Genomic DNA, 25,243 nt, shown 5'->3' on the forward strand with positions numbered 1-25,243 from the left:
CAAAATAAAGTTATAAAATCACAGCTGTTTTTAAAGACCAACTTCTTTAATGATACATACCAGTGTTATACTAAGCTTATAAAATAAAGTTGTCTGCATGTAAATACAAGAGAAACATTAAGAAATCAATAGTGATCGGGACAGGGCTTTCCATTCCGGTACAAATTTAGAAATGACTCAAGAGAAGATAAATTAACATACATGGCTGTGACAATATGAACATGGGTGTAGTCAACATGATCCATTTATTGGAGAAAAAAAAAAAAAAAAGAGGGCAGATGAAGGATTTGGATATTAACAGGAGATCCAGTCTTAAATGGGATGTGAAAAAAAGCAAACACCACACGTGGATACTGAGGCATTTTTCTCAAGTATTGGATTCTTTGGGCGAGTTTGGGACACCACAGATTCCCACTCTCACAGATACAGAACTGGAGGTATTGACAGCCTTCCCCCAGTGCCCCGACGGAGGTGCTGCTCTGCTCGCAGGCTGCGGGGAGGGGGAACCTGAAGAGGGCTCGAGGGCGGGAGAGTTGCAAGCACATGAAATACAGGGAGGGTTTTTTAACAGCCCATTTAGCAGTAGTGAAACTTCTGGTTTTCAACCCTGCCTGCTGCTTTATACTTCATAAAAAGCCACGTGAGTAGCTAAACCGTGTTGTCCCCACGCGTATTTGCTTCACAGCTTTATTTCTTGCAGTTACAAGCAATTCAAAACTACTAAATGTTCGAGGCAAGCTTCTTAACTTCTTATCAAAGAAGATCTGTCCATCTTACCTCAAGACAAACAGTATTGCACTTCAAGGTTATATTAACTGAGTTACAGAATCTCTTTAAGGACTGAAGCATTACTTACGCACATCCATTGCGTTATGTGTGTCTGCTTAAAAAGATAAGCAAGAGAAATTAATTAGAAATTAATACTGCAGGGTACTGTGGAGATGACAAAGCATAGGCCCTCTGTGTACTTAGAATTCTAATGCTTAAAAGGTTCTTCCGTTAGGAGGCTGGTTTAGCACAGCTGTCTACACAATTGACCCTGCCCTTTCACCAACTCAGTGGTCCAGGATCCGAAGATTGCCAGATACGATTTTGTTCTCTAGTAGCGCTCCAGCCGGGATGTCAATTCTGTCCCCGTGATTTGCAATGATGATAACTGTTCCCTGCATTTACAGAAAAAAAAACACCCGAGTGCTTTAAAAACTTTTGACTTGGACCAAGCAAGAGCAGTGTTGGCTGGAGGACCAGTTCTGTGTCAGCTGTAACACAGCCCAGATCCTGGATGCATTTAGTTGTACTGTTTCTGAATAGACTTTTTTTTTCCTCCCCCCCTCTAAGAAAGGTTTTAAGGAAGTAATATTGGAAATGCTGTCAGTACCAGTGTATTAAAAACTATCAGCTCACAAGAGAGCTGATGCCTTCTTTGAAGACAGACACTTGCTTTTAGGTGGAAAAATGTTACCCCTGTCAGTACGTCACGGCACAGCTCACCATTACGTCTGCAAGGCAAACATGCAGCAGGAGCAGGGAATGGGGGCATGCATGTGAGCATGGTAACAGCCTGTTGTTGGTTCACGTGCCAGTTGTTGCAGCCTCACCTTGCCCTGATCTGTGTTGGCAACTGAACTGCCCTAGACTGTTAGAGGACAGTGACAGTGTTCTGCTAGGATTGACCATGTCCTAAGGAAGCACTGGAGAGAGAAACTGACTTGCTCAGCTTCAACATTTACTGATAAATCAAGAATCCCAAACAGGTGAGAAGAAGGCTCTGACTGTAAAGCCAGCCTGGGAGGTGAGGTGGTAGGTGGCCTGTAGAGCTCCAGGAGAAAGATGTTTGAACACACTCTGTGTTCAAATGCAGCCTGTGGCGTTGTCAAGGGTCGAAGATAAACCTTGGCTCTCACTGGGACTACACAGAGCTGCAGCTGTAGCGATAACACCTTCACTCCTTCCTAAGGGTCACTGTTCAGTCTTGGCCTCTGCAATGAGTTCCTGGGAGCGCTTCCCTGGGCTATGCATGACAGTACTGACATAGGCAGTGCTCCATTACCAAGGAGCAGAGATGAGGCACATTTACTGCATCCCAATTACACACTCACCTTTAATGAAACGTTCTTCCCAAAGGTAACATCACCTGAAACCGTGAGATGATCCAGCTCCAGCATATCTGGAATACTTTCAAACCTCCGCAGGTAATCTTGAACCTGTCGGCAAGAAGAAAGAATAGAGAGAGTTAAAAAAGCTATTTGCAGATTAAGGCAAGTGTGGGAGTGTCCTGAAAACTCCTTTCAGGGATCTTTCTGGACTCTACACCTGACAAATATAAAAGTTGCTACTATGAAAGCAACATGGTGGTGTCCCACCAAAGTTGGGCGAGCTCAAGAGGGCACCCCCCCCCCCCCCCCCCCATTTTGCCTTCCCTGTTCTCAGCTGTCGGGGTCAAGCAGCACAACATTATGCACACAAGTTAATTAGTTTATATTCTAACAAGCCCAACAGTTCTTTACAAAAAGCAAAAGGGAACGCCCAGATGAGCCGAGGTGGATAAAGCAAACTTCACTTTTAACTTACTGCTACAGACTGTGTTTTTATTCAAAGAGATAGAGTATATTTATAGGAGTTTACCTTTGTGAAAGAACTTCCCAGTTTGACAAGAGGCACTGTTGGGAATTCACGCTTCTCGCTCATCGTTAGAGATCCAGCATTAAGGCTGTACAAATTCGACATCACAAGCAAGAGATCTGACGTGGTCTTCACGGGCAGAAAACGGCTACGAGGTACATTTATCCCCAGAGAGTTCTCAAAACTCTTAATAGCAGCACCAACTGCAGTCTCCAGCTGGATAACATTCAAGCCTCCATCCAGAGTCTGGAAGAGGAAAAACTGGGGTGAACACAATGAGCAGAAAACAACTCTCTGAGCCATAAACAAGCCTAAGTCCGAGTTCTGCATTTACCAACAGACTGGCTCCTTTTTGAAGGCCGCGCTCCCTGTTTAGTTACCCAGAAATGAACCCTTCTTTTGAGTTCATTTCCTCCAAAATTCTCCTGGCTGATTACCTTTGGGTTAACAATGATCTCCATATCAATAGCGTTTTTCTCTTGCAGCCTCTTAATCGCAGACAGAGCAATCCACAAGTTGTTGGTATTGAATATTTTGAATTTTGACACGGACTTGAATTCATCCACATGTGCTTTTGGGACCTGAGCTATCTCCACCAGCCTCAGCTTGTTCTCGTACTGCGTAAGCGTGCCACCCTGCGAGGGGCAAAGAAAAAGTTTTAAGACCTGTTCTTGAGATGCCAGAGAAAGCTTCCCTTCCTCCCCAACCTGAACAAGACGCACTGTTTTGTTGGCATTTAAAGTCAAACCTCAGTGAAAAACACATTGCTTGCGTTCAGCTACCAGGTTACTAGAGTATGTTTAAAGTACAGTCAGAACCATCAAACGATTGTGTTTCAGCGCTCCAAGACAGTTAATTCTTTTTGCATGAAAGTTGTCAAGACTCTTTTACAAGTGCTGCTGTTGCCAAAAATCACCTTCAGCTGTACTAGATTACAGAAAAAAAAAAATAATCTAAATTACATCTAATAGTTCTGTATTTGTGTCTCTTACTGGAGAAACAAGTGGTACTTCAGTAACCAGGACTGTATTTTACAGTGCATTTCTGTGGTTTTCTAGGACTACGTCAGAGCTTTCTTAGTATCTAACGAATGCAGAGAAAAACCACATTTCCTCTCCATCCTCTTATTTAAAAGAATAGAAGCAAAGTCTGGTTCCGTGACAAATTACCGCGTGTGAAAAATGCCATAAACATCAGACAAGTTGTCAAACCTGGACTTGGTGTAAAGCCAAAGGGTGAGGGGAGGAGCAGACTGGGCAGCCACGCCACTCCGAGTTGTGCAACGCCCACCTCAACAGCTGGGTGAGCGCTTTCAGCAGTTTGCAGTCAGTAGAGATTGATATAACTGTGGTATCAAATCCCTCAGCGCTCTACTTTTATCACCTCCCCCCCAACTTCTCCCCTGCGTAAGTGCCAGTCTGGGGAAGGTACAGAGGTTGCGACTTGCACCCTGCAGCCATCCCTTGTGTTTTCAGTAATCGGTCGAGCTCAGGCTGTCCTTGCCTGCTGCTGCCCAGCACCTAAATCAAATTTGTTCCATGAATTAGAACTTCATAAACTTGCTGATTTTGTGCATCTCAAATTAGATCACAGCTGATGTGTTAAATGGTGCTTGAAATAGCTGTAAGAAGATTTAATGTATGTCTGAATTCATGCATAGAGAACAAGCTGAGATTTTCACCACCATGCCAGGCGCTCAGACAGACTCGCGCGACCGTCTCCCTTTACCTTCACATCCGCCCGGGTTTTGTTTGTGACTTCCATGACAAATTCACAGCGTTTTCCATTGGGTGGGTTCATAAGATGGTTAAGAATGTAAAGGTCCACAGTGGCACCCAAATTATCTATATTGGATACAAAAATATATTCCTTCCCCTCTCCGATAAGGTTGTCCAGCAGACCGGAGTTATAGAAACTGGCGTAAATATCTCCGTGACCGGGGGGATACCAGCACTCCGTATTCTCTCCTGAGTAAGACACATCCTTGGCTATGGGCAGCAGAGTCTCCTTGTTAATTCTAGGATACCTGGGAAAACAGTGGATTTTGGTAAGTTCTTGCCAACGTCAGACTAGCATAAAGAAAACCAAAATATAATAGTCGAGGTGCAACTACATGGGGTTTTTCATACAGCTTTTGAAGCTCTACTCTCTAGATGAGTGTAAGTACTGTGAATCGAAAGAGCCATCCAAATACTGAGCTATCACTGAGAGGCGACAGACTGCACATCTCATTTTCTCAAGGATTTAAAGCCCCAGTTCTTAGGCCATGCCATGAACCAGCTTGTCTCTGCCAGGCAGGTTCAGAGCATGCCAAGCACGCCTCCGACACCACCAGCCACTTCAGAGTTCGTTCTTGGTGAGGGAGGCGCGTTCTGCCCCCCCTCCACAGCCCATGTACCCCAAAAGCAAATTCAGGGTTCAAGCACCCCAGCATCCAGCAGACCATTATTCATCAATTTCTTAGAAATTTTGTCCCCTCCCGAATATTAATACATTGCCCTTAGCTCTGCTTAACACCCTGATGGGTTCAATCTTTCAAAAAGGCCCAAAACACAGGTACAGAAAGCACTATTGCCACCTCAGCATCTCAAACTAAAAATCTGCACCCCATTTGGAATATGGAGAAACACAAGCTAGTTTTTCCCTTTGCCCCACATGGAGAAGTTTTTTGATACCTGCTTTGATTAAACGTATATATCTTTACTCGGCTGTGACTGTATTTCTGCAAGATTTTCTTTGTGTCGTCGTCAGTGTTGAAGGAATTCATGAGAACAAGAGGGACATCGGTGTTGTAGGATTTGTTTAAATGCTGAGATGGGAAAGAAATGGTAAATTCAGCATGTATTATTAGCTGAAATTCCTGACACCTAAGATTTTGGGAGAAAGAAATTAGATAAAACAGACTGGAAATAATAAATGCATGAGATAAAAGAGACACGCTTATGCTGACACAAAGGATAATAAATCAGGTAAAGGAAAACAAATCCTTGTAAGTAGTAAAGGTAAGGTGCACATTAATTAATGTAGAATTAATCTTTGTTTTTAAATCTGCATCGAGATTTAAAATTTGAAAAGCACACCACCACAAAATAATTATTTTAAATTTGAGGCTACTGTTGATTACAAAAGGCATGTTTGCCCTCAAATTATTGAAGTCTGTCAGGGTGACATTTCAAAACCTCTCTGCACAGGAAGCCCCTCTGAGCCTCCATGGTAGGCTATGAGATGGACAACAGCATCAAGACAACAGAATGAATGAAATTGTCACCACGTTAATTATTTGGGAATCTAGAGAATGGAGCTGAAATACACAAGAGCATTTCCACACACACAGCAAAGGCAAAAATCAGAAAATATGACAGAGTTCCACCAAAAATAAGAACGTGTGGGAAAAAAAAAAAAAAGAAAAAAAAAAAAAAAGATATTTCAGTGAGGTTTAAGTTTTCTGTATCAGATTGCCTTCATCTGCTGGGGGGTGTTTGGGATCATTAACCTCTGGTGGCCTTGGAGACTTCCATGATGACCCTTTTGAGAAAGCGCCCACAACACAGAAGGGTCAGGACTGCATTAGTTGGATATAAATCTAAGTCTGCTGTAGAACTGCCTAACATACCTGGGAGACTCACTCCAAACAAACACCACAGAGGGAAAAATTGTTGGAGTTCCAGAAGCTATGGAACAGGCACACCCAATTTCCTACTCTAATGACCACCTTAATTATCTGCTGTAAGGGGAATATTCTGCATTAAAAACAGAAGCTGAAGTGTCCTCTCTCAACACCAGCAGCTGTTCTTTTCTTTTACGTTTCTTTCTTCCGAGGAAAATGCCAGCAATCACTTCCAGCATGAGAGTTTGAATTCAACAAGGAACTTGGAACTGCTGTGAAGAGCTTTGTTCTATTGCACGTTAAAAAAAAAAAAGCTTTTAAAAAGCTAAACTTTAAACTTGCACCTGGGGGAGTCAGAAACAAGCCCAGGAGTTAGCCATACCAGGCCAGCTCTACAATTCGATTGCTTGTGTTTCTGGACATGATGGCTACTGTCCAGATCGGCGTGCACAGGCTGAGTTACACTTGTGCGAACGTGCAGAGCAGACAGAGTTCAATCGCCGATTGCTCCATCCCTTTCATGCCTATTCTTTCCAACAGCACTGTGACCAGACCTCATTTCCCTCTCCTCTCCCTTCTGGCAAGTCTCCACTGTGAATGTCTCTTAAAGGGTCATGCAGGAGAAGCTCAGTGCGTCTCGCTTCCACCAATGTAGAGAAAAAAGCCCATCAGAAGTTACCTCAATCTGCTGAACTGTCAGGTCCAAGAAGGTGTTCTCATTCCGCACCCCAATAAGACTTTTTGGGCCTTTACAACCCATGCTTGTGCCCAAGCCGCCATTTAGTTTCACCACCACCAGCTTGTTCAAGACAGAAGCAATGTTATCGGGCAGTCCTCGGGCCTTTATCTTCTCATAGGGCTGGATCTGTTAAAAACAAACGAAACCAGCAGTCAGGTATTTGGGAGGAAATTGCTTTCTCCTAAAATCCTTCAAAACTTAAAATGTGGCGATAATACCCACATTCATTTATATGATTTATGACACTAAAGAATATTTGTACAAAATAGGTCTACAATAATCCGATTTCTTACAATACAAATAACCCGGTTTGTTACTACAATAACCTCTTTTCTTAAGAAGTTCTATAGACTTTGTGACACCAGTCACAATCAGCTTCCTCCAGCCGAAACGCTCTCCACCTGCTCTTCCAGGCAGGGGACTGACTCGATGGGGAAGAGGAGGGGGAAGAAGAAATCAAGCCAGTTATGCCACCTCCCACAACCCTCCTCTTGTCCTGCAGAAGGAGAGGGGTTCTCTTCATGAGCCATCTAACTCGCTTCCACAGTAGGACAACCTCCTTCAATCAGGCCACGATTTAAGAACACAAGGTCCTGCATGCAGGATGTCATACAACTTTTCTTCCCTGAGCAGCTGAAACTCCCAGCAGAATTTTTTTTTTTTGATACTTCACTCTGAGGTTGTCAGAGGTAATGTTCTTGGCAAAAGGTGGGTTCTTGACTCAATCTAAACCAATTTTTATTCCAACTACTAGTCCAATATAATAATTCCTCTTTCCCAATAGCATGCTGCAAAGTGTAAGATCCTGGTGTTTTCAGGATGGGTCCACCCAGCTCACACTACACCTTGCAGAAAGTCTTCTACCTTGCTGACAAACACATCCTCCAGGTTTAAAAACAGAGCATGGGCTACATTCGGGGCTAGGGATGGAGAGTGAAATCGGGCTTGTAATGACAGCGTGCCTTGCATGAGGCATTGCTTGTCTCCTAATCCAGAGCACCCAAATCAAAGAAACAAAGGTAACAATGCAACGATAAGTACCATGCCAAAACCGTTAAAGCAAAATCAATACAATTATCCTTTAGCCTGCCATTCTAGAGATTTTCTTCAGAAAAAAAGCCTCGGTGTTTCAGTGCGGTGTGTATTCTAGCAGCAAGAAAACAATTTTAGTTCTTATAAGGGGTGTGTAAGATCCCCAGCTGATTTCCAAAACCAAATACACACAGAGTAGTTTTCAGAACTGTGTTTGCTTTGGGCAAGTTGGGCTGAAGTTCAAATGGAAATTCACATTGTACCGGAGCAAGAGTCGTATTTCTTACTCAGATGTGCGGGGTAGAGAGGAGAGCTTGCGCAATTCCAGCATGCCACAGGCAGCGGATTAGAGCAGATCCCTCACATGAGGGAAATTCTGCCTTGCGCAGAATCTGGAAAGCTTACGGTATGTATTTAAAGGCAAGATCACTCTGCAAGTTACTGCATAATGACTAACTAAAACTCTCAAACAGTGGAAACTGGCCCAGGAGGAACATCGTGCTGCAGCTGCTTTAACTCATTAGAATTAGAAAAATTTCCCAATGCATGACATGTACTCCAAAAAAGTGATTAACTTAGTGAGAAAGTAGGGCTTTCAAGTTAAAATATTTTTAACTAATATGAAAACATTAAATATAAGAATAGCACCAGATTCCTTGTTGAAACACTCTAGCTGTCGAAAAATAAGTGTCAATGTTGTGACTTAATTTTTGGCTCAGTGGGCAGTGTTACTGAGGAACAAGACAAATTTTGATAGTTTTGTGGTACGTACCCATCAAAACAAAGATCTGCAACTAAAATGAGGCTTGACAAGTAAGCCTAGCAGTTTCGTTCTTTTAATGCAGTTTTTTTTAAAGCTACATTCTGCTTTGCTGCTTGTTTCTAGCAGGTACTGGGAATACAGGTACATGCAGACTATACTGATCCCAGGGGAAGAGGTAACATCCAGGCTTGCTTGTGGCTCTACACTATGATTTAACCAATGCATTAAAGGTAGAGATGTTTCCCCATCTACATGCTCTTAACCAAGTTCTTGCATTCCTACCTACTGAGTAAGTTCAGACTTAACTATCTTTCTCCAGATTTCACAAGTTCCCTCTGCCAAAAAACCCTGAGACAGGATGTGCAGGTAAAGAGCTTTAGGAGTAATGCACAGACCATCCTAAGGGTAAAGGTATCGTTGCATTCAAGATAAATAATTCCACTTGTAAGAGTAAGAATGAAAGGGCAAATCAAGCTACCACTTTCCAGCTAAGTCACAGTCATGGTGGTTAACCAGTTTTTATTTCACTCTTTCAGCAGGCTGGAAGGTAAACGTGGAGTTATCACAGCTCAGGCAGCAAGCAGTAACACAATCTCTGCTGCGGTCATCTGCTAATAATAAGTTCTCCTTAGAGAAAGAAGTTCACTGATTAAAGAAAGCAGGTGATGTCGGCATGCTATTTCCCATTTAATCTGCAGAGAATGCTAGCCATAGAAACAACAAGCCATTTCAGTCATTGATAAGCATGCAGATTTGTCAGTAAAATCTGTGCAGATCAATAAAGGATAAGGGAGTGGAAATTTTGCCAGCCAAGGCTTTAATTTGAACTCTAATCTTCAGACCACCAGAACTTTGATCCCTAGAAATTTATTTATGTCACCACAATTTGATTCTAAGAGAGAGAGTTTTCAAACAAGGTTTCAGGGGGTCCCACCAGTTTGAAAGACAGTGTCTCAGTTTCCACTTTGTATTATAAGATTATGAAATAAAACACTACGCGTAACACAATAATGCATGACTCCAGTGACCTACATAAAAAAGTATACTAAATCAAAATGATCGCTCTGGATTTCTGCTACCTTGAATGAAGAATTAAAAACAGGCTCCTTCCTTGTTAACCATCTGGTTTAAAAACAGATCCCTTCATTAAAAAGGCTCACAGCTTTAAATGCGTGGCTTAACTGATAACTTCACAACTTGCTATGAATAACTTCTGCAAATCTCTATCATAGACCAAATATGTTACTGAGAGGTATCTTAGTTGGACCACTTTGCTAGGGAAGCAATACAGTCAGGTCTTCGCATTCCAGCTTTTCCTGTGAGGGTGGGAGAGCATTCATTTTAGGCAAAAAGGTTCTTTATCTAGCAGTATCAAGAAATTAAACAACTGTTCTGATCACAAACACATCTTCACAATTAGTCATACAGTGCCTAGAGATAACAGGATGGTGCCGTATATTATTTCCAAGAAACACAGGCAGGGTATGAAATACTGTGAGCGGAAGGGAAATATTCATCCATTTTTACCTTGCTTTTTTCTCTCTGTGCCCTCAACCAGATTTGCTGGTTATGATCTCCGAGGTGGACAACTGGAAAAGGCAGGTCAACAGCAGCAGCTAAATAAGGAAGACTAGCTGTGAGGTGAGAAACTGGACTTATCCATCAGTGAGGTCTGAAGGAAATAGCCCTTCCAGCTCTTCTTCTCCGTTTAGTGATACATTTCTCTCAAATACTCTTCTTCCTCCTCTGCAAGTGGAGTTTGGTCTCTATGGCCCTGAGCTGTGATCAGCACATCCAAAAGTTACTAAGCTACAACTACTTGTCACTTGCATCTATCCTGTTTTCCAACATAATTCTGCCACATGCATAGACAACTGTTGAAAGAATACCAGGATGAGAAGGATGGGGCAGCCATAGCAACCTAGATAAACATCACATCAAAGCCAATTCCTAAATACTCACATCTACCCATCTCAAAAAGGACCATTTCAGATTGCCCACACAAGCCCTTTATGTTACCAAGGAACACTACAGCCCTTCATTGGGAAACTTATGACTGGCAACAGAATTATTCAGCTAAATTAAGACAGAGAAAGCTTTCAAGTCTGCAGAGTTGTTTTATTTATAACTTAGCCGAGTAGCTCCTTTCTTCCAGAAATTGAGATGGAGAGAACTAGGAGACTAATATTTGGGGGGGGGAGGGGGGGAACCAACAACCAAACAAAACAAACAGAACTTATATGTACAGGGCTGTGTGCTGTGTTCACACACACTCTTTGAACTAGAGAAGGCTCTCCTGAAAATATTAAGAGATGACAGTAAATAAGGACTACACAAGTCAGCTGCTTCGGGTACGAGGAAGTGGAAAACACATTACACATACACTATCTTTCCTCAGTTGGACAAAAAGGCCAGATGATGAAGTCTGCTCAAAGGGAAGCCTGTATGGCAATCCTTCCAATAAAGAAATAAAAACTTTATCACTCATGTAACCATGCCTCAAGGGATTGTCAATCAGCTACAGCTGTCCTTAAAATATCACTAAACACTGGAGGTTTATGGAGCTTGTCACCAATAAACCCAAAGTTTCTGCACGGCATGCCCTCCATAAAACAGAAGCAACTGACATCAGCAAAACACCACACAAAAGACAGCAGCAACAATAGCTCTAGCAATTAGTTATCAGCAAGCAGTTTTGCAACCAAAACGAGGCATACGCTAGACTGGTCTTGCCTCCACGATGCCTTAGCATCCCCAGATGTCTCTGTTCATGCAACAGAGCACATCTGCACAACTGAAGTAACACGTACTGAGGGCAGGGCAGCAGCACTGCCTGCATTTATCAGAATGTCATCTATTAAAACAGCATCCACCACACCTTCATAGAATGATAGAAAAATTTGGGTTGGAAGGGACCTTAAAGATCACCTAGTTCCAACCCCCCTGCCATGGGCAGGGACACCTCCCACCCGACCAGGTTGCTCCAAGCCCTGTCCAACCTGGCCTTGAACACCTCCAGGGATGGGGCAGCCACAGCTTCTCTGGGCAACCTGGGACAGGGGCTCACCACCCTCACAGCAAAGAATGTCTTCCTGATATCTAATCCAAATCTCCCCTCTTTCCATTTAAAATGTTTCCCCTCATCCTATGGCTCCACTCCCTGATCAAGAGTTCCTCCCCAGCTTTCCTGAAGACCCTTTAGGGACTGGAAGGGCCTCTAAGGACTCCCCGGAGCCTTCTCTTCTCCAGGCTGAACAACCCCAACTCTCTCAGCCTGTCCTCCCAGCAGAGGGGCTCCAACCCTCACAGCATCTTCGTGGCCTCCTCTGGACTTGCTCCAACAGGTCCACGTGCTTCTGATGTTGGGGGTTTCTTTCTGTGTGAAGCCTTCAGCACTCCTTAACAGGACCATTTGGCAAATAAGACGACTTCATCTCACTGCTTCAGGCAGTCCAGAGCAGGATGGCTGCTGCATTGGCAGTACGCTGCCACACACTCTGACTGCCACAAACCTTTTCTGAGGCTATTAGGAATTAAGCAGGTGTGAGGGAGAGAATCTGAAGGTCACGGAGGGCAGTAACACCTGGATCAAAACCACAGCTTCAAGCTAAGCTGCAGCAACAGGTTTGCATGTCAGATCTGGTCATTTACTTATTGCAGATCCAGAGGACAGAACAAGTCAAAGGAACCCTTAACAGAACAGGACTTCTTAAATTTCAGAGTTATTGCTAAGTGGAAGCTGGGGGAGGATGGAGAGAGGAAGGATATAAAGAATTGCACTATTCCAGTTCCAACTGGAAACTGCACCATTTTCACCAGTCACACCAAGCTCTCAAAAAGAGAATTTAGACCTTACAATAGCTATGGCCGTGCTAGACAAGAATAACAGAGGCACATTCTATAAGCTTGAGGTAAAATGATTTTCATGCAGGAGAACTCAAAGTCCTTTGCATTTCATGTGTCCCTTTCCTTCCTTTTACCCTTCCTTTCCAATAGGAAGAAGACTACCTACAAGAAAATCCTTTAGCAATCTTCTAGATATTATACAAGGATCTTTGATGTAAGCAGCTTTACAGAATGTTAATATGCAAAAATCAAACTGAACTGAAGCTTTTTGATCTAGTGCAATCCCTCTCTTATTCCAAATGTATATCCGTTCAGGAATACCATCTGTTCATAGTTAGTGCACTCTATCCACAGTTCCTTTATTCAGCTATATTTTCAAAAGGAAACACGCAGAATGTGAATGGCAGGACACGGGTACAGCATTTCAGTGTTGCAGGATGCGTCTGAACAAACTATAGCAGGTAAAAGATCCTGAAGGTTATTGGCATGGATTTGTCAGAAAGGCAGGGACAGCTGATACAGCACAAGGGCTTGTGAATGTAGGAACCGACGGCAGATATCCAATTCCAAGTGCATGCTGAGAAGAATTAACACACAAATGCACACATTCGCTCAGTTCTTATCTAAAGAGACAGTTGCTCAAACTACCAAGCAATTTTTTTTACTCTGTAACTACACCGATCCTTACAATCCCCATACCTCCCAAAGGTCAATACTGAAATGAGTTCCTCAAGGGTCAGGGTAGCTACATGCTGCCAATATAAGATTGAACCCAAAAAAAACCCACACGGTGCTGCCATTTCACAGAGGACACATGTGGGAACTTCTTTCCAAAGTTCTTAGAACTTTTCGGGAACAGAAGCGTGCAAAAAAAGCAGAATCTCACTGTGTTTTGCCAACAATAGAGACTGTGTTCAAACTGGGTAGACATGCTTAAAAGCAAGTGTTCATTAACAAAGAGATGATAAACATCGATTTTGATGTACCATACGTACATCAGAAATCTTAACAAACGATTCACTACCAACAGGATCTAGAGCAATTTACACTTGGTGCCAGGCACAGCTAGGGAGAGAAGTGTGACTAGATCCTCACTCCCTGCCATCACCTCCTGTCCACTTTAAGGATACCACCCCATATGAGACTGCAAATGGATTTTTTTAAATAGATTTGAGCTTTAGCTGGGTGGGGCATGAGTCATATCCACCATGTTCAGATGCTGTCTGAAAAGCCAAAAAAATGATTTCACCTTTCAAGTCTCACTACGTTCCTCTTATGTCACTCACAATATAGCTCTCCAAACAGAAGAAAGTCTGCCACTCAGTTCAGGGCCAGACTGCCTCAAAATCGTTTGCTTTTCCTAAAGTGCCAACCACCCTCTCATGTCTTCGCTATGAAGCCTGAAACTAGCTTACGCAGAAAGCTCAGAGTAAAACCCTCATGAAGTTAACGGTCTCCATCAAGGATTTAGTTCATTGGAAGTTGCTTCAGCTACAACACGAAATTTGTAACTCAGCCTTGCTAAATATTTCAGTTTCTTTTGGCACGGGTATTGGAAATGACAACTTGGCAGTGAAGCCCTGGCTTTTGAAGGGGCTTTCATTCAGAGAATAACAAATGTCAAGTACTCAAATTCAAGGAGGATCCTTGCAACATCAGGACTGCTGAATGCCAGTGCTAGCATCTAGCAGCTCCAGTTGTGAGTAGGCACTAATATGCAGAACTACCTCATCACCTACAAGCATAAGAAGTGCTCCACAGTAATAAGAATCGATTCTTGCTCTAAGGGTTTGAAACAGTGGACTTGACAAGTAAGCGCTGATGGGGAAACACTTCAGGAACAAAAAAACAGGCAGGAATGACATGGCTTACAGATGCATAACTAGAGCATTACTCATTTGAGATGTCTCAAAGCTGTGGTTTGGGATTGTTTTAAGATGACATATCTAGCTTCTTTTGGTTTTGCAGACAATGTCACAGAAGTGATTTTCACAACAGTTCGCATGAGACAACGTTGGAAGTTTGACTAACAGATTTCAGAAGCATACTCCTACTGCAAGGAGGTTTGGAAGAGTTTGCCAGAGACAGACAAAATGAGCATCAGAGCTGTCATCATGGGTAGACTGGAAAGGAGTACACCCATATTAGTCAATATGTACTTACAAAACAACAAGGAAATATTTACTCAGCACCAAGGGACAGTTTTAGAAATAGCACCAAGTGAACCCTTAAAACCTGCTTCCAGAGTTGAAGATTAGGAAGACGTTTTGCTTGTGAGTAAGAGCGTGACATTATTTCTTTTCCTTCGTGATACAGTTTACCAAGATGACAACCTGAGCAGCAGACAGGAATCTGGCCACTGGGAAAACAAAACCTCTAATAGACAAGCTCCTTTCACACTCATGTTGCTTCAGATGCTCTCTTTACATCCTAGATGGAGTTTTGCATTGCCATTCTGAAGTTAACTTGGTGACTGCAGTTCCCTCGGAAGGCCTCCCAGCAGGACTTAGTGATTGCTTCCAACTCAAACAAACAGAACACTGCAATCTACATCAACAGGATTAAATTACACTTTCCATGTCCACATTCTTTACCTCATCTCCTTGTTAACCAGCACTCTAAGTTTACTTTCTTCTCTGAAGACTGTAAGAGTAATGGGTGCTAACTATGCCAGCTATCACTATAAGCTTTTGGACATACAGAAGCAAAGCATCTAGAAGGAAAAAACAAGTCAGAGGTTTACCAATATCGCGTGAAATGGGTTCAATCTTCTGTTATCATTATCTGGAGCTTGCAATTTGATTGCCCATCGGTATTAGTTGTCACACTGAAAACATGGAGGTCAGGGATGAAATCTCCCATTGCAGAGAAAAACAGAGGGATATTACAAGACAATCACATCTGCTTCAATTTACTGACAGGAGCCTTTACTGTCAGGAGATGCTTCAGGGAAGAACAGAAAACTATATTTAAAGAACAAGTACAATGGATAACACATGAAGTGATCCACAGAAGTCTGATCAGAAATTCTGCTCCTGCATAGCACAGTCCCCATGGCATCGAGCAAAAGCCTGAAACACCTTTCCCGCCTAACCTGAAACTCAGAAGTACCTTACATAAAATAGAAAATTAAAAGACAAAGCCTGTAAGTGCAATAAACTGCCCATGAACTTTTTTTAAGCTGTTAAAAAAAAAAAAAAGAAACCACAACCAACTTTGGCACATTTTTTGGGTGCTTTTGTTTTTTTAATATATATATACACACGTGTGTGTAGGTCTGTATCTATATATACACATACATACACATATATACCTAAATACATACTTTGAACTCTACTAGGTATCAGCTAAAGATTACACATGCCAGAATTCTCAGTGCTTTGGACCAAGCAGCAAACCGATTCCCCAAAACAATCACAGGCAAATAAATCCACACTGGGGAGAGTAGGTAGTTGTTTTCTAGGCCATGATACTTGTAGCACAAGATTCTCAAAAGCAGCTGAGCACTCCACCACCTCATAAAACAAGGTCATCCACATAGGCAACTATAAATCACTTCCAAGATTACCAGCCATTACCAACCAACTTTCCGAACGAGTCTTGTGTGTACCACCCTCTGTTCTGTTCTAACAAGATCAGAAGGAGAGGACACTGAGTTTTTATAGGTAGGAAAAGAAAAAACTCAACTAGAGCCGGACAAAAGCACTTTAGAAAATCTGCAAATATTCACAAGTGGGTACCTGTCCCAAAGAACTCAATACTGGAGTCTTTATTCTGAGGTTCTCCTAAAATTATCACTCCCTACACTTTTCTAAAAGCTCCTACTGTTCTTACCTATACCAGCTACACTGATAATTCTGGAATTCTGGTCTTGAATAAATAAATTTTTATCTGTTCGTTCCACAACTCATACACCCCCAGCAAAGAATATTTTGGGAGAAGTAACACTGCAGATAACATGAAAACGTTTCATGTAAGACACCTTTCACTTTCCACAGTATGTCCCCTACATGACTGACATATTAAAAAGGTGGTGGAGGCAGGATAAATACAAGCAGGGTTTCAGGCTGGCAGAAAAATTAACTTTTATGGTCAGCAAAAAAAAAAAAAAAAAAAAAATTCAAGAAAGTTAAGTTTGCTCTCAGTTTTTGAAAGCACTCAACCCACTTCCTGTCAGATCAGGAAGTCTCCAATTCATCTTATCCAAGGAATCCTAAAGCAAGTGATATTTATTCCGAAATGAAGGAGGGATGGAAGGACATTTGTTTGCGGGTATTTTTCCCTAGCTTTCTTCTGTGACATTTACAAAGTATGATTATTTGACTTGGAGTTCATGCTATGAAGCCAAATTTCCTCCAACATCACACATTCATCTCACCTGAGCCAAAGTGACATGATTTTGCAGCAGTCTTCCTGGTTTGGGTTTGTTTTTTTTTTTCCTTCTTGGTCAAAAGTTGCTACATAGCTAAGTGACACAGATGAGAACATGCCAGTGCAGGCCATAAGGAAGGAGAGAGATACTCTTTCTAATCTTGCCCTCCCTTTAGCTCTCTGTGACCTTAAGTTAGACCTTTGTCTGACTATTTTTTTTTTATTTTTTTTTTAAAAAAAACAGCTTGCCCTGCCTGGGAATCTCCCATCAGTCTATTTCAGTGTCTTATCATAACCATCCTGTTTGACATTTGCTCCCAATGTCCTACCCGGTAATTTTGAGTCCCTTACAGAACTTGAAAGTTTTTCTGCTGAAGGTGTGCGAAACTTTAAAAATAGACAATAGCTCTCCCACACCACAAAGCAGCCCATTCACTCACATCAAATTTCTGTCATTTAATCCCAGGCCTTATCTTGACACAGAGAACAGTTTATTCCTTTCATTGTTGCAACTACCTTTTTACATATTTAAAAGACTTAGTGCTCCCCAGAGTCTCACCCTCTCTAGACTGAAAGCAACCCCCTTTTCTTCAGCCTTCCTTGTAAGTCATGGTATCTAGAACTCCAATGTCTCACCTTGGCCTCTTTAGTCAAGGTGGATTTTTCCTCCCCAAAGCAACACTTCATTCAGCATTACAGAAGAGACATCATGTTTTTGAAGATAAAAGAAAACACTCAACCTTGGAAAAACCTCAGACTTGCTCTAAACCAGCATCATTCTTCAACGCTTTAGAGAGCAGCACTGCATCTGTTCTGGAAGTAACTGGACAGCCTGCCTTTCAGCTGGAAACAGAGCCTTGATTGAATCGCCACAGAGACGCTAAGAGAAACCACAAACACGTGAGGACACAGAAGTCCCACAACATGCCAAGATCACTGGGACAAGCAAGAATTTGTAGCACAACTACACTGTTAGTTATGCAAGAGTCAAAAGACACCTTAGGGCCACAGAAAAATCAATAAAATTAGGTTAGGTTTAATAGGAAGTGTTTATTTCAGTAATAAAAAGTCCTGAAAAAAATATTTAGTGGTTTTTCAGCAGCAGCTCAAGTAGCAGGTTATAACAACATAGCTGACATTAGAAAATTACACTCAACCCCCCCCCAGTCAACTACCCATTTCAGATTCCTCACTTTTACTGAGCTGCTGCAGATTACAGCAGTTGTTAAGTGAGCTGTATAACCCAGCCCACTTGCCATATGTCCCTTTCAAATTATTTAGCATAATGGATTGCTGGAAACAGTCTCATCTGAGACACACAACCTTCTTTCATGGGCAGGAGGGAAAGGGGAACAAGGGTCCTACCTACTTTCCCTCTACCACAAGTTACCGTTTACTCCAGAGAAGGTACCAAACGGTAAGCTGGCATCTGTCCCTTTTTGTCCCCCTGCTCAAAGAGCAGCTAACAAAAGTACACCAAAGAACTTGACACATATGTTACGCACGACCTAATGTTTGAGACCACATAAAACATATGTCAATAAATACTTATATTTCAGTTAGAACCAAATCCTTGTCCTACATGATTTTACAGAACCACTGCAGTTGTATCCATTCTACAGGCAACTACATCATTTGCTACAAGTCGCAATTATCAGTTTTATGTTCCTTACAGACTGTCACTTCATTGCAACTCACAGAATCTTCTGGAGGTCTCTGAATCTTCCCCCAGTCCACAGATGGTCCCTTTTCTTGTAGGAATCTATGAAATAGCTTCTTAAATCCTTCCAGGTCCTTTTTAGTGTGCTACAAGGCAGAAATGCATTAGTTAACACAGATACTTAATGCATACCTATTCAATCACGGAAGCATTACTACAAACTTGACGTACAATCTATTCACAAGAGTAATTTTATCAGCACTGAAGTAGAGGCATGCTAAAATTTAAGTAAAATTCTAAAAACTACCAAAAAGCTCATTTCCACTAAAATTCAAGGTACAAAACCAACTTGGATGCCTAAAAAGACAAGTGTTTAGTCAAAACCATAACCATTACAATTTGGCTCAATCTTTAGGGTTACAGCTTTCTGTAATCCATTCAAGATTACATAGAACCTTTAATAACTAAAGATGATTAAACACTTAATAACAACTCTGTCCTACAGTTTATATAGAACTGAATGTCTCCTACTGACACTGTATCCAAGCTACTCTTCCACACAGGATTAGAGCAAGTCCTAAAAATAAGGATCACGATGTTCTGTGATTTGTCTCCCTCTACAAAATTTGCTTTGATTTCCTGCATCTAGTTTCTCATGCTTTTAGTTGCACCCGCATCATGCTCCTTACCTCTAGCTCATTTGAAGGTGCAGTGGCAAGTATCTTATCAAGTTCTACTTTCATGGAATACTCCAGCTCTTGCCGAATGACTTCCTGAAACTGTGAAGTGCCAGCTTGAGACATTGCTTTGCTGAAATCTTAAAATAAAAATAAAACCATGAGTTAAAAGAAAAAGAAGAAAACTAGCTTATTTAGACTACAAATAGCCTTCAATTTTCTGTTAAAATTTAATAAACTCATATAATCTAGTCTCATTTTATTACTGTGCTAACACTCCAGGAATCTGAAGTTTTTATTCTTAGTAACTTGGAGAGGAGACCTTAAATTGGGGTCACAGAACAACAACCCTTCTCTCAAAATTCAAAAAAGTCCTAGAAAGCCAATGATCCATCTCGAGAGATGCCCGAAAATCCACAGTACACTTTTTTGCCAGACAGCCAAAGAATTCACATCTTACCGCATCAACATACTTTAGCAAGTAAAAGCGTGAAAAAACTTTTCACTAAAAAAATTCTTTTATGTAGAACATTGTGATTGAGGGTATCCTTCTGTTCACACAAGCAAATAAAAACATATGTTTTAATTATTTATACAGTGCACTTTCACACAATCTTCATTTTGCTCCAGTAAATATTCCCTTACTTTATCTTATGAGTATTTTCACACTACAGCATGCATTTCAGTTACTAAGCAACCTAGAAAATTAGTGTCTATCACTTCAGCATTTGTTTTGATTTTGAAAGTGATAAGCTCCATAAAAGTGAAAAAGAGTAAACACACAAATGTTCTATACAGTAAAGTCCACATCGCAGAAAGAATTGGGAGATAACATGACTTTATCTTCCATCGCATTTGAAGCGAGTGTGTTCTCAAAAGACATTCTGAGTATGTTCTCTAAAGACCTCAGATAATTTAATTTCTGCCAAATCCCTTGAGTAGTCCCTTCTCTGTAACACACAGAGTGATATATTGCCAAATATAGCTGGATTTTCGAAACACCCTGCATACTAGTGTAAAAAGGGACAGCAGGAAACTTTGCAAGTGAACAGAGTGATACTGCCAGAAAACATTGTTACAAGATGAACCTGTGTTTAAAGTTTACTTATTTAGAACATGCATTAAAAAGCTATTATATTGAGAATGTCTAAGAAAGCCAGAGGCAGTTTGTTTTAGTACAGCTTTTTTTTTTTTTTTAAGCAAAGTATTCCACGGCCTCAGACTCAGTGACAGTATCTAATCCTTGCTTTGAAGCCCACAGAAGCCATTTTCCTGACTGCACTGTTTTGCAGGTAGGGGAGGAAAAAAAAAAAAAAAAAAAAGACAGACAAGTGCTGCAGTGCACATACTGTGTGTCGCGCAACACGGGAAATGCCAGCTCAAGATGAACAGTGCAACGAACATTAGGTTCTCTTTTTAATCAAATGTTTCATTTAGTAATAAAAACAGGTAACAGTTGAAAGCCTGCTAGGTGCTTTGACCTTTCCAGGTCAAATATGCAAAAACACGGACAGTTCTTCATTAGGAAGCACTTCCTCCCACAGAAAAAGCAGGAGCTCTATACCAGCTGAATACTTTCATACCGAACTGCTACAAGTACTGTCTTTGCATTCACACATTTTGGGTTGATGCGTACTGAAACCATGTTTAAACTCCCAGAGAAACAACTGCTAAGAGATACTCCCTGCAACATGTTGTAATACATGACTTCTGTTACAGTAACAACAGTGGCCATTTCTCACAGTTCATCAGCCTGTAAAAACATGTGAACCTCCCAATATGATGCAACGCATCTCAGAAGAAACTCTGCAAATATTAAGTATTCAACAGAGACTGTCATTCGTGCTGTTAAACACATTTAGGCGAGATACGACAGAGCCAGCTAGCAACTTTTCCAGCCTGTAGGAAAATCCCGGTAAGTAGTAAAATCTTGTTCACTCATATTAGCCAAAAGACCTGTATCTACCAGATAAAAGCATTTAGCGATTAAAGAACATCACAAATAAAAAGCCATCATAAAAGCAAATGCGTGATAATGTCCTAGTTTGTTGGGTTTTTTTTCCCCCCCCCAAACACCAAGTGCCAAGCTTGCAGACCAGGCAGCTAGATAGGCCATTTCCCACCGAAACCCAGACTGCCAAAGCTACCGGTGCTGACGGCTGCACCCTTCACTGGCAACAGAGAATATTTAGGCTTTATGTTGGCCATTTAACAGCTTACTGCAACCACTCACTCTCATCCAGATTCAACATGCCAGGGCACGGTTGCTTGGGGAGAGCATTATTATTATTTTTATTTTGGGGAAAAAGAGAGGAAGGACATGGCTGGAGTCCATGAAAACATGCGTTTGCCTGGTGCAGGGAAAGTATCTATTCCGCATACATAAGAATTTGGATACTGTAACTAAGCAGCCAAGAGAAATAGCAACTCAAGGCTTTTCTGCTTTTAATGTGCCATTGCAAGGCAGAGGCTTTTAAGCATTTATCTCAAGAGATGTCCACCTGGATTTGGACTGGATGGGGAGCTACAGCACTCTCTAAAGGCTCCCCAAAGCAAGACCACAACAGCAGCATCAGTGCATCCCCTCCATACATAAACAAACTCAGCACCAGTTGTTCCTGGCTGCCCCCTCCCCCCAGTTTTGGGAAGAAGAATTTATGCACCCCAGCCCACCGCTAGCAGAAAGACAACCGCAGTCCTTTAACATGAGCTACTGTTAAATTTAACAGGCCAGGTGAAGGTTTATTTCCCTTTTCACCCAAGCAGCAACAAGGATGTAAAAAGGCCAGTGCAACTGCGTATCTGAAAGCAGTTATTTCCTACAGGCATGTAACATTTCCTAAAGCTATAATGAAAAGTCGTTACTGCGCCTCTAAAAAATCAGATGGAGGCAGGGGTGTTGGGATAATTGCAGGAAGAGATTTCCAAGGGTACATGCGGCCACAAACTCCCAAATCGTTTTTAAAAAGAAATGCCTCTTCCAAACCATTTCACAACCAGCACCTCAGATTTCAGCTTAAGCCCACTTTCATGGGATCAGTATACTTGAACACTCATCCGAAGGAAGAAAAGGGTGGGATAAGGTAGTGGAAGAGCCTTGGGGGACCAGCCCACGCAGGAAATTAGCAAAGAACAGAGGAGCATGACTAAATAGTTGAGGCTTCAGAAAACACTGGCCCTTGCAAAAATGACCACCCAGGATTATCTCATTTTAAGGTCTTCAGTAGAAAGCGCTTCCTCAAGTAGTGGAGAAAGGAGAGCTCTTTAATCAAGTTTCTGGCGATGCCTGACACGTGGAGAGTTGCACTCAAACCCTCCTGCCCCCACTGTTATTTCTAGCACGCTTTTGTGCTCTGCTCTCACTGCTAACCTGCCCCCTGCCCTCACAGCACAAGCTACAGCATATGGCACAGTATGCACAGGTTTATGACACATAATTTTATAACTGACATATGAAAGAACAAAATATGGTGAGTCAGATCAAGCTAATAAAAAGGAGGTGGTCTTACACTATCAGGAACAAAATAAGGGACAGATGCCCTCAGGAAAACCACGCAAGAACAGAACAGCAGTGACCCCTTACTGAGGGCTTTGCACATATTTCCTTTCTGCCATCCCTCCTCTTGTTCTACATTAAAAGCAGAGAATGCGTTAAGATTGATTAGTTTTGTTCATTAATTCACTCAGAACTCCACTGCCTTAGCAGTCGGTATGCAAGGACCCAGCACAGGAGGGAGTTGTGGGACAAGTCAAGCAAAAAGTCCCCTCTCTCATGAAAAAAATGGGAATCTTTTGGGCTGAGGGTTATGAATTGTAATTACTTTTGCAATCCAAGTAACATACAAGAAAGACTTATAGCAGAAAATCATTTAGGTCTCCTTGGAGCCAGACTACCTGCATAAAAACCAAGAAGGGCGGCCAGTAAGTTAAAACACGCAGCTGAACTTTAAATGCTCTATCCTTGAACTCTGTGCTGAGGGTACAGAGCGAATGCCTTAACTTCCACCAACTCCGTTGAAAGTTCAAGGCAATTTTTATCCCTGATGAGGATAAAAATCTCTTTAAATACCCAGACTATAATGCGTAATGCTAATTAATACTACTTTGTTTGATTTTTAGAACTGAACGTACTCATTCAGCCTTTACAAACATTTTTCATTTCCTACTACTTAGAGGCAAAATTTGTCAACATACGTTGGACTGAAGCATATGTGAAGTGAAACCTATACGCGCTCTCTCTCTCCTTAATGGATGAGCACATTAGCCTGAGCTAACTCACAAGTTTCCAACCTAGGAAGCGGTTCTTGCCAGCTGCGCGCACCAAGAGTTTAGGTGTTACGGTTAGACACAGCTGGATTTCTCAGTCTAGCAGCTGATCCTCATGCTAAAAATATCACTTGACATTGGCAACATGCTTTAGTACTACTGGCCTGATAAAAGAGCACATAAACAGTGGATACTTTTTTTTTTTTTTAAAAAAAAAAGCTTTTAGGATTGTCAAATCCTTGGTAATATTGGTTATGATCTTTACATGGGTTTCTCCAGCTTTCAGTTTCATAAATAATATCATTTGCCTGCAAGATGGCTACCTTCAGCAATAGGCTGAGATAAGCCAATTCCATTTAAAAAGAACAAATCAGAACGTATACTCGTAATGTATTTCACAGCAAGAAGGGGCTGATCTTCATAACTTTCAGAGCAGCGTGGCCGTAAGGCTTTCCCCACCCCTGCCGCCGGCTTCAGCTCCCTGCATTTTGCCCAGGTGCCACAGGACATTTGCAGACAGTTGATGCGTTTACACAGCAAGTGTTGCACAGTCCTGGGTGAGCAGCAGCGATTTCCCAAAGCCCACGAAGGCCCTTGCTTTCCTGCAACATCAAAGTTTGTATACCAGAAGACCTACTTGTGTTCTTTCTACAGGCAGTTTTTGATAGGCCTGTGTGGATTTATATTGAGGAAACCTACAGGCACAGACTTCACTACAAAAAGCACACACGCACCATTAGGAATATCGGAAAGGAGGGAAAGAAAACTGCCACAGCAATGCACCAAAAGTAATTTTTTCTTCCTGAAATGACCTCTTGCGGGGCTGGTTCCCTGTTTCGCAATAAAGGGATCTGAAACTCAGACCACGTACACACACATGCGGAGAGTAAAGGAGAGTGCCAGAGACTATGGGGATCAGAAAACGCCAAAATACACTCAAGCCTCGGGGGGGTGAGTGGGGGGAGGGGGGGGAGAAAAGTGTAGACGCTCGCCCTCAGTGCTCTTTCTCCCCCAACTTTAACAGACCTCTTAGTGAAAGGGGGGAGATTTGCGTTGGCATGATATCTTCACACACACCCTCCGCATACTCCTGTGCAGCGGCCGTGGGTCGGAGCCCCGCCGCTACAGCCGCCCCGGTTCCAGCAGGCACCGGAGAGCCGTGCATCCACCGAGGCGAGATCAGGACCAGCGGAGGCCCCGCTGCCGAATACCACTTAGAAGAAACCCTAAGGCTAGCAAAGCTGCTGAAAAGAAGGGAAAAAAAGAAAAAGAAAAAAAAAAAAGGGGGGGGGGGAGCAGAGATTAACGCATACACAGCTGGATTAAGAAAAAAAATTACAAAGCGCGTCAGCTTACCTTTCGCAAAAGACGACATTTTCGCTCTTTAATAAAATAAATACCTTGCCCTTATAAATACAGACCGACTTGTTTTGGCTGGTTCTACCCCACGGCTGGGGAGGGAAGGGCCGGGAGGGAGGGAAGAGAGGGAGGCAGGGCGGGCAGGCTGCCGCCGAGCGGCAGGAGGGAGGGAGGGAGGGAGGGAGAGACGGCGGCCCCGGCCCCGGCCCCGCTGGCCCCTCAGCCGAGCGACTCAGTCCCTCCCGGGCCGGCGGGCGGGAGGTTAAAAAACCCCGAGGAATTTAAATTTCATCAATGGAAG

The 25,243-nt window shown here is 42.3% G+C and overlaps 1 protein-coding gene across 1 annotated transcript; it reads right to left on the reverse strand.

Moving 5' to 3' along the window:
* Positions 1-25: 25 nt before the first annotated feature.
* UGP2 (UDP-glucose pyrophosphorylase 2) lies at positions 26-25,243 on the reverse strand. Its single transcript, XM_082481834.1, has 10 exons — positions 24,940-25,243; positions 19,330-19,457; positions 18,679-18,786; positions 6,909-7,094; positions 5,298-5,431; positions 4,351-4,648; positions 3,060-3,257; positions 2,626-2,868; positions 2,100-2,204; positions 26-1,163 (listed from the first exon to the last, which is right to left on the reverse strand). Exons 1-10 carry the CDS (start codon positions 24,956-24,958, stop codon positions 1,056-1,058), a joined length of 1,527 nt encoding a protein of 508 aa, XP_082337960.1. The 5' UTR covers positions 24,959-25,243; the 3' UTR covers positions 26-1,055.

Source organism: Vanellus vanellus (genome assembly GCF_965231255.1).
Source record: "Vanellus vanellus genome assembly, chromosome: 3".
NCBI lineage: Eukaryota > Metazoa > Chordata > Aves > Charadriiformes > Charadriidae > Vanellus > Vanellus vanellus.

Bases quoted from the DNA above. Each gene is read 5' to 3' on its own strand.
- UGP2 (XM_082481834.1), bottom strand. The intron at 4,649-5,297 runs GTATCAAAAAAC...CTGTTTTCCCAG, and splicing joins TATACGTTTAATCAAAGCAG to GTATCCTAGAATTAACAAGG. The intron at 3,258-4,350 runs GTAAAGGGAGAC...TGCCCCTCGCAG, and splicing joins AAACCCGGGCGGATGTGAAG to GGTGGCACGCTTACGCAGTA.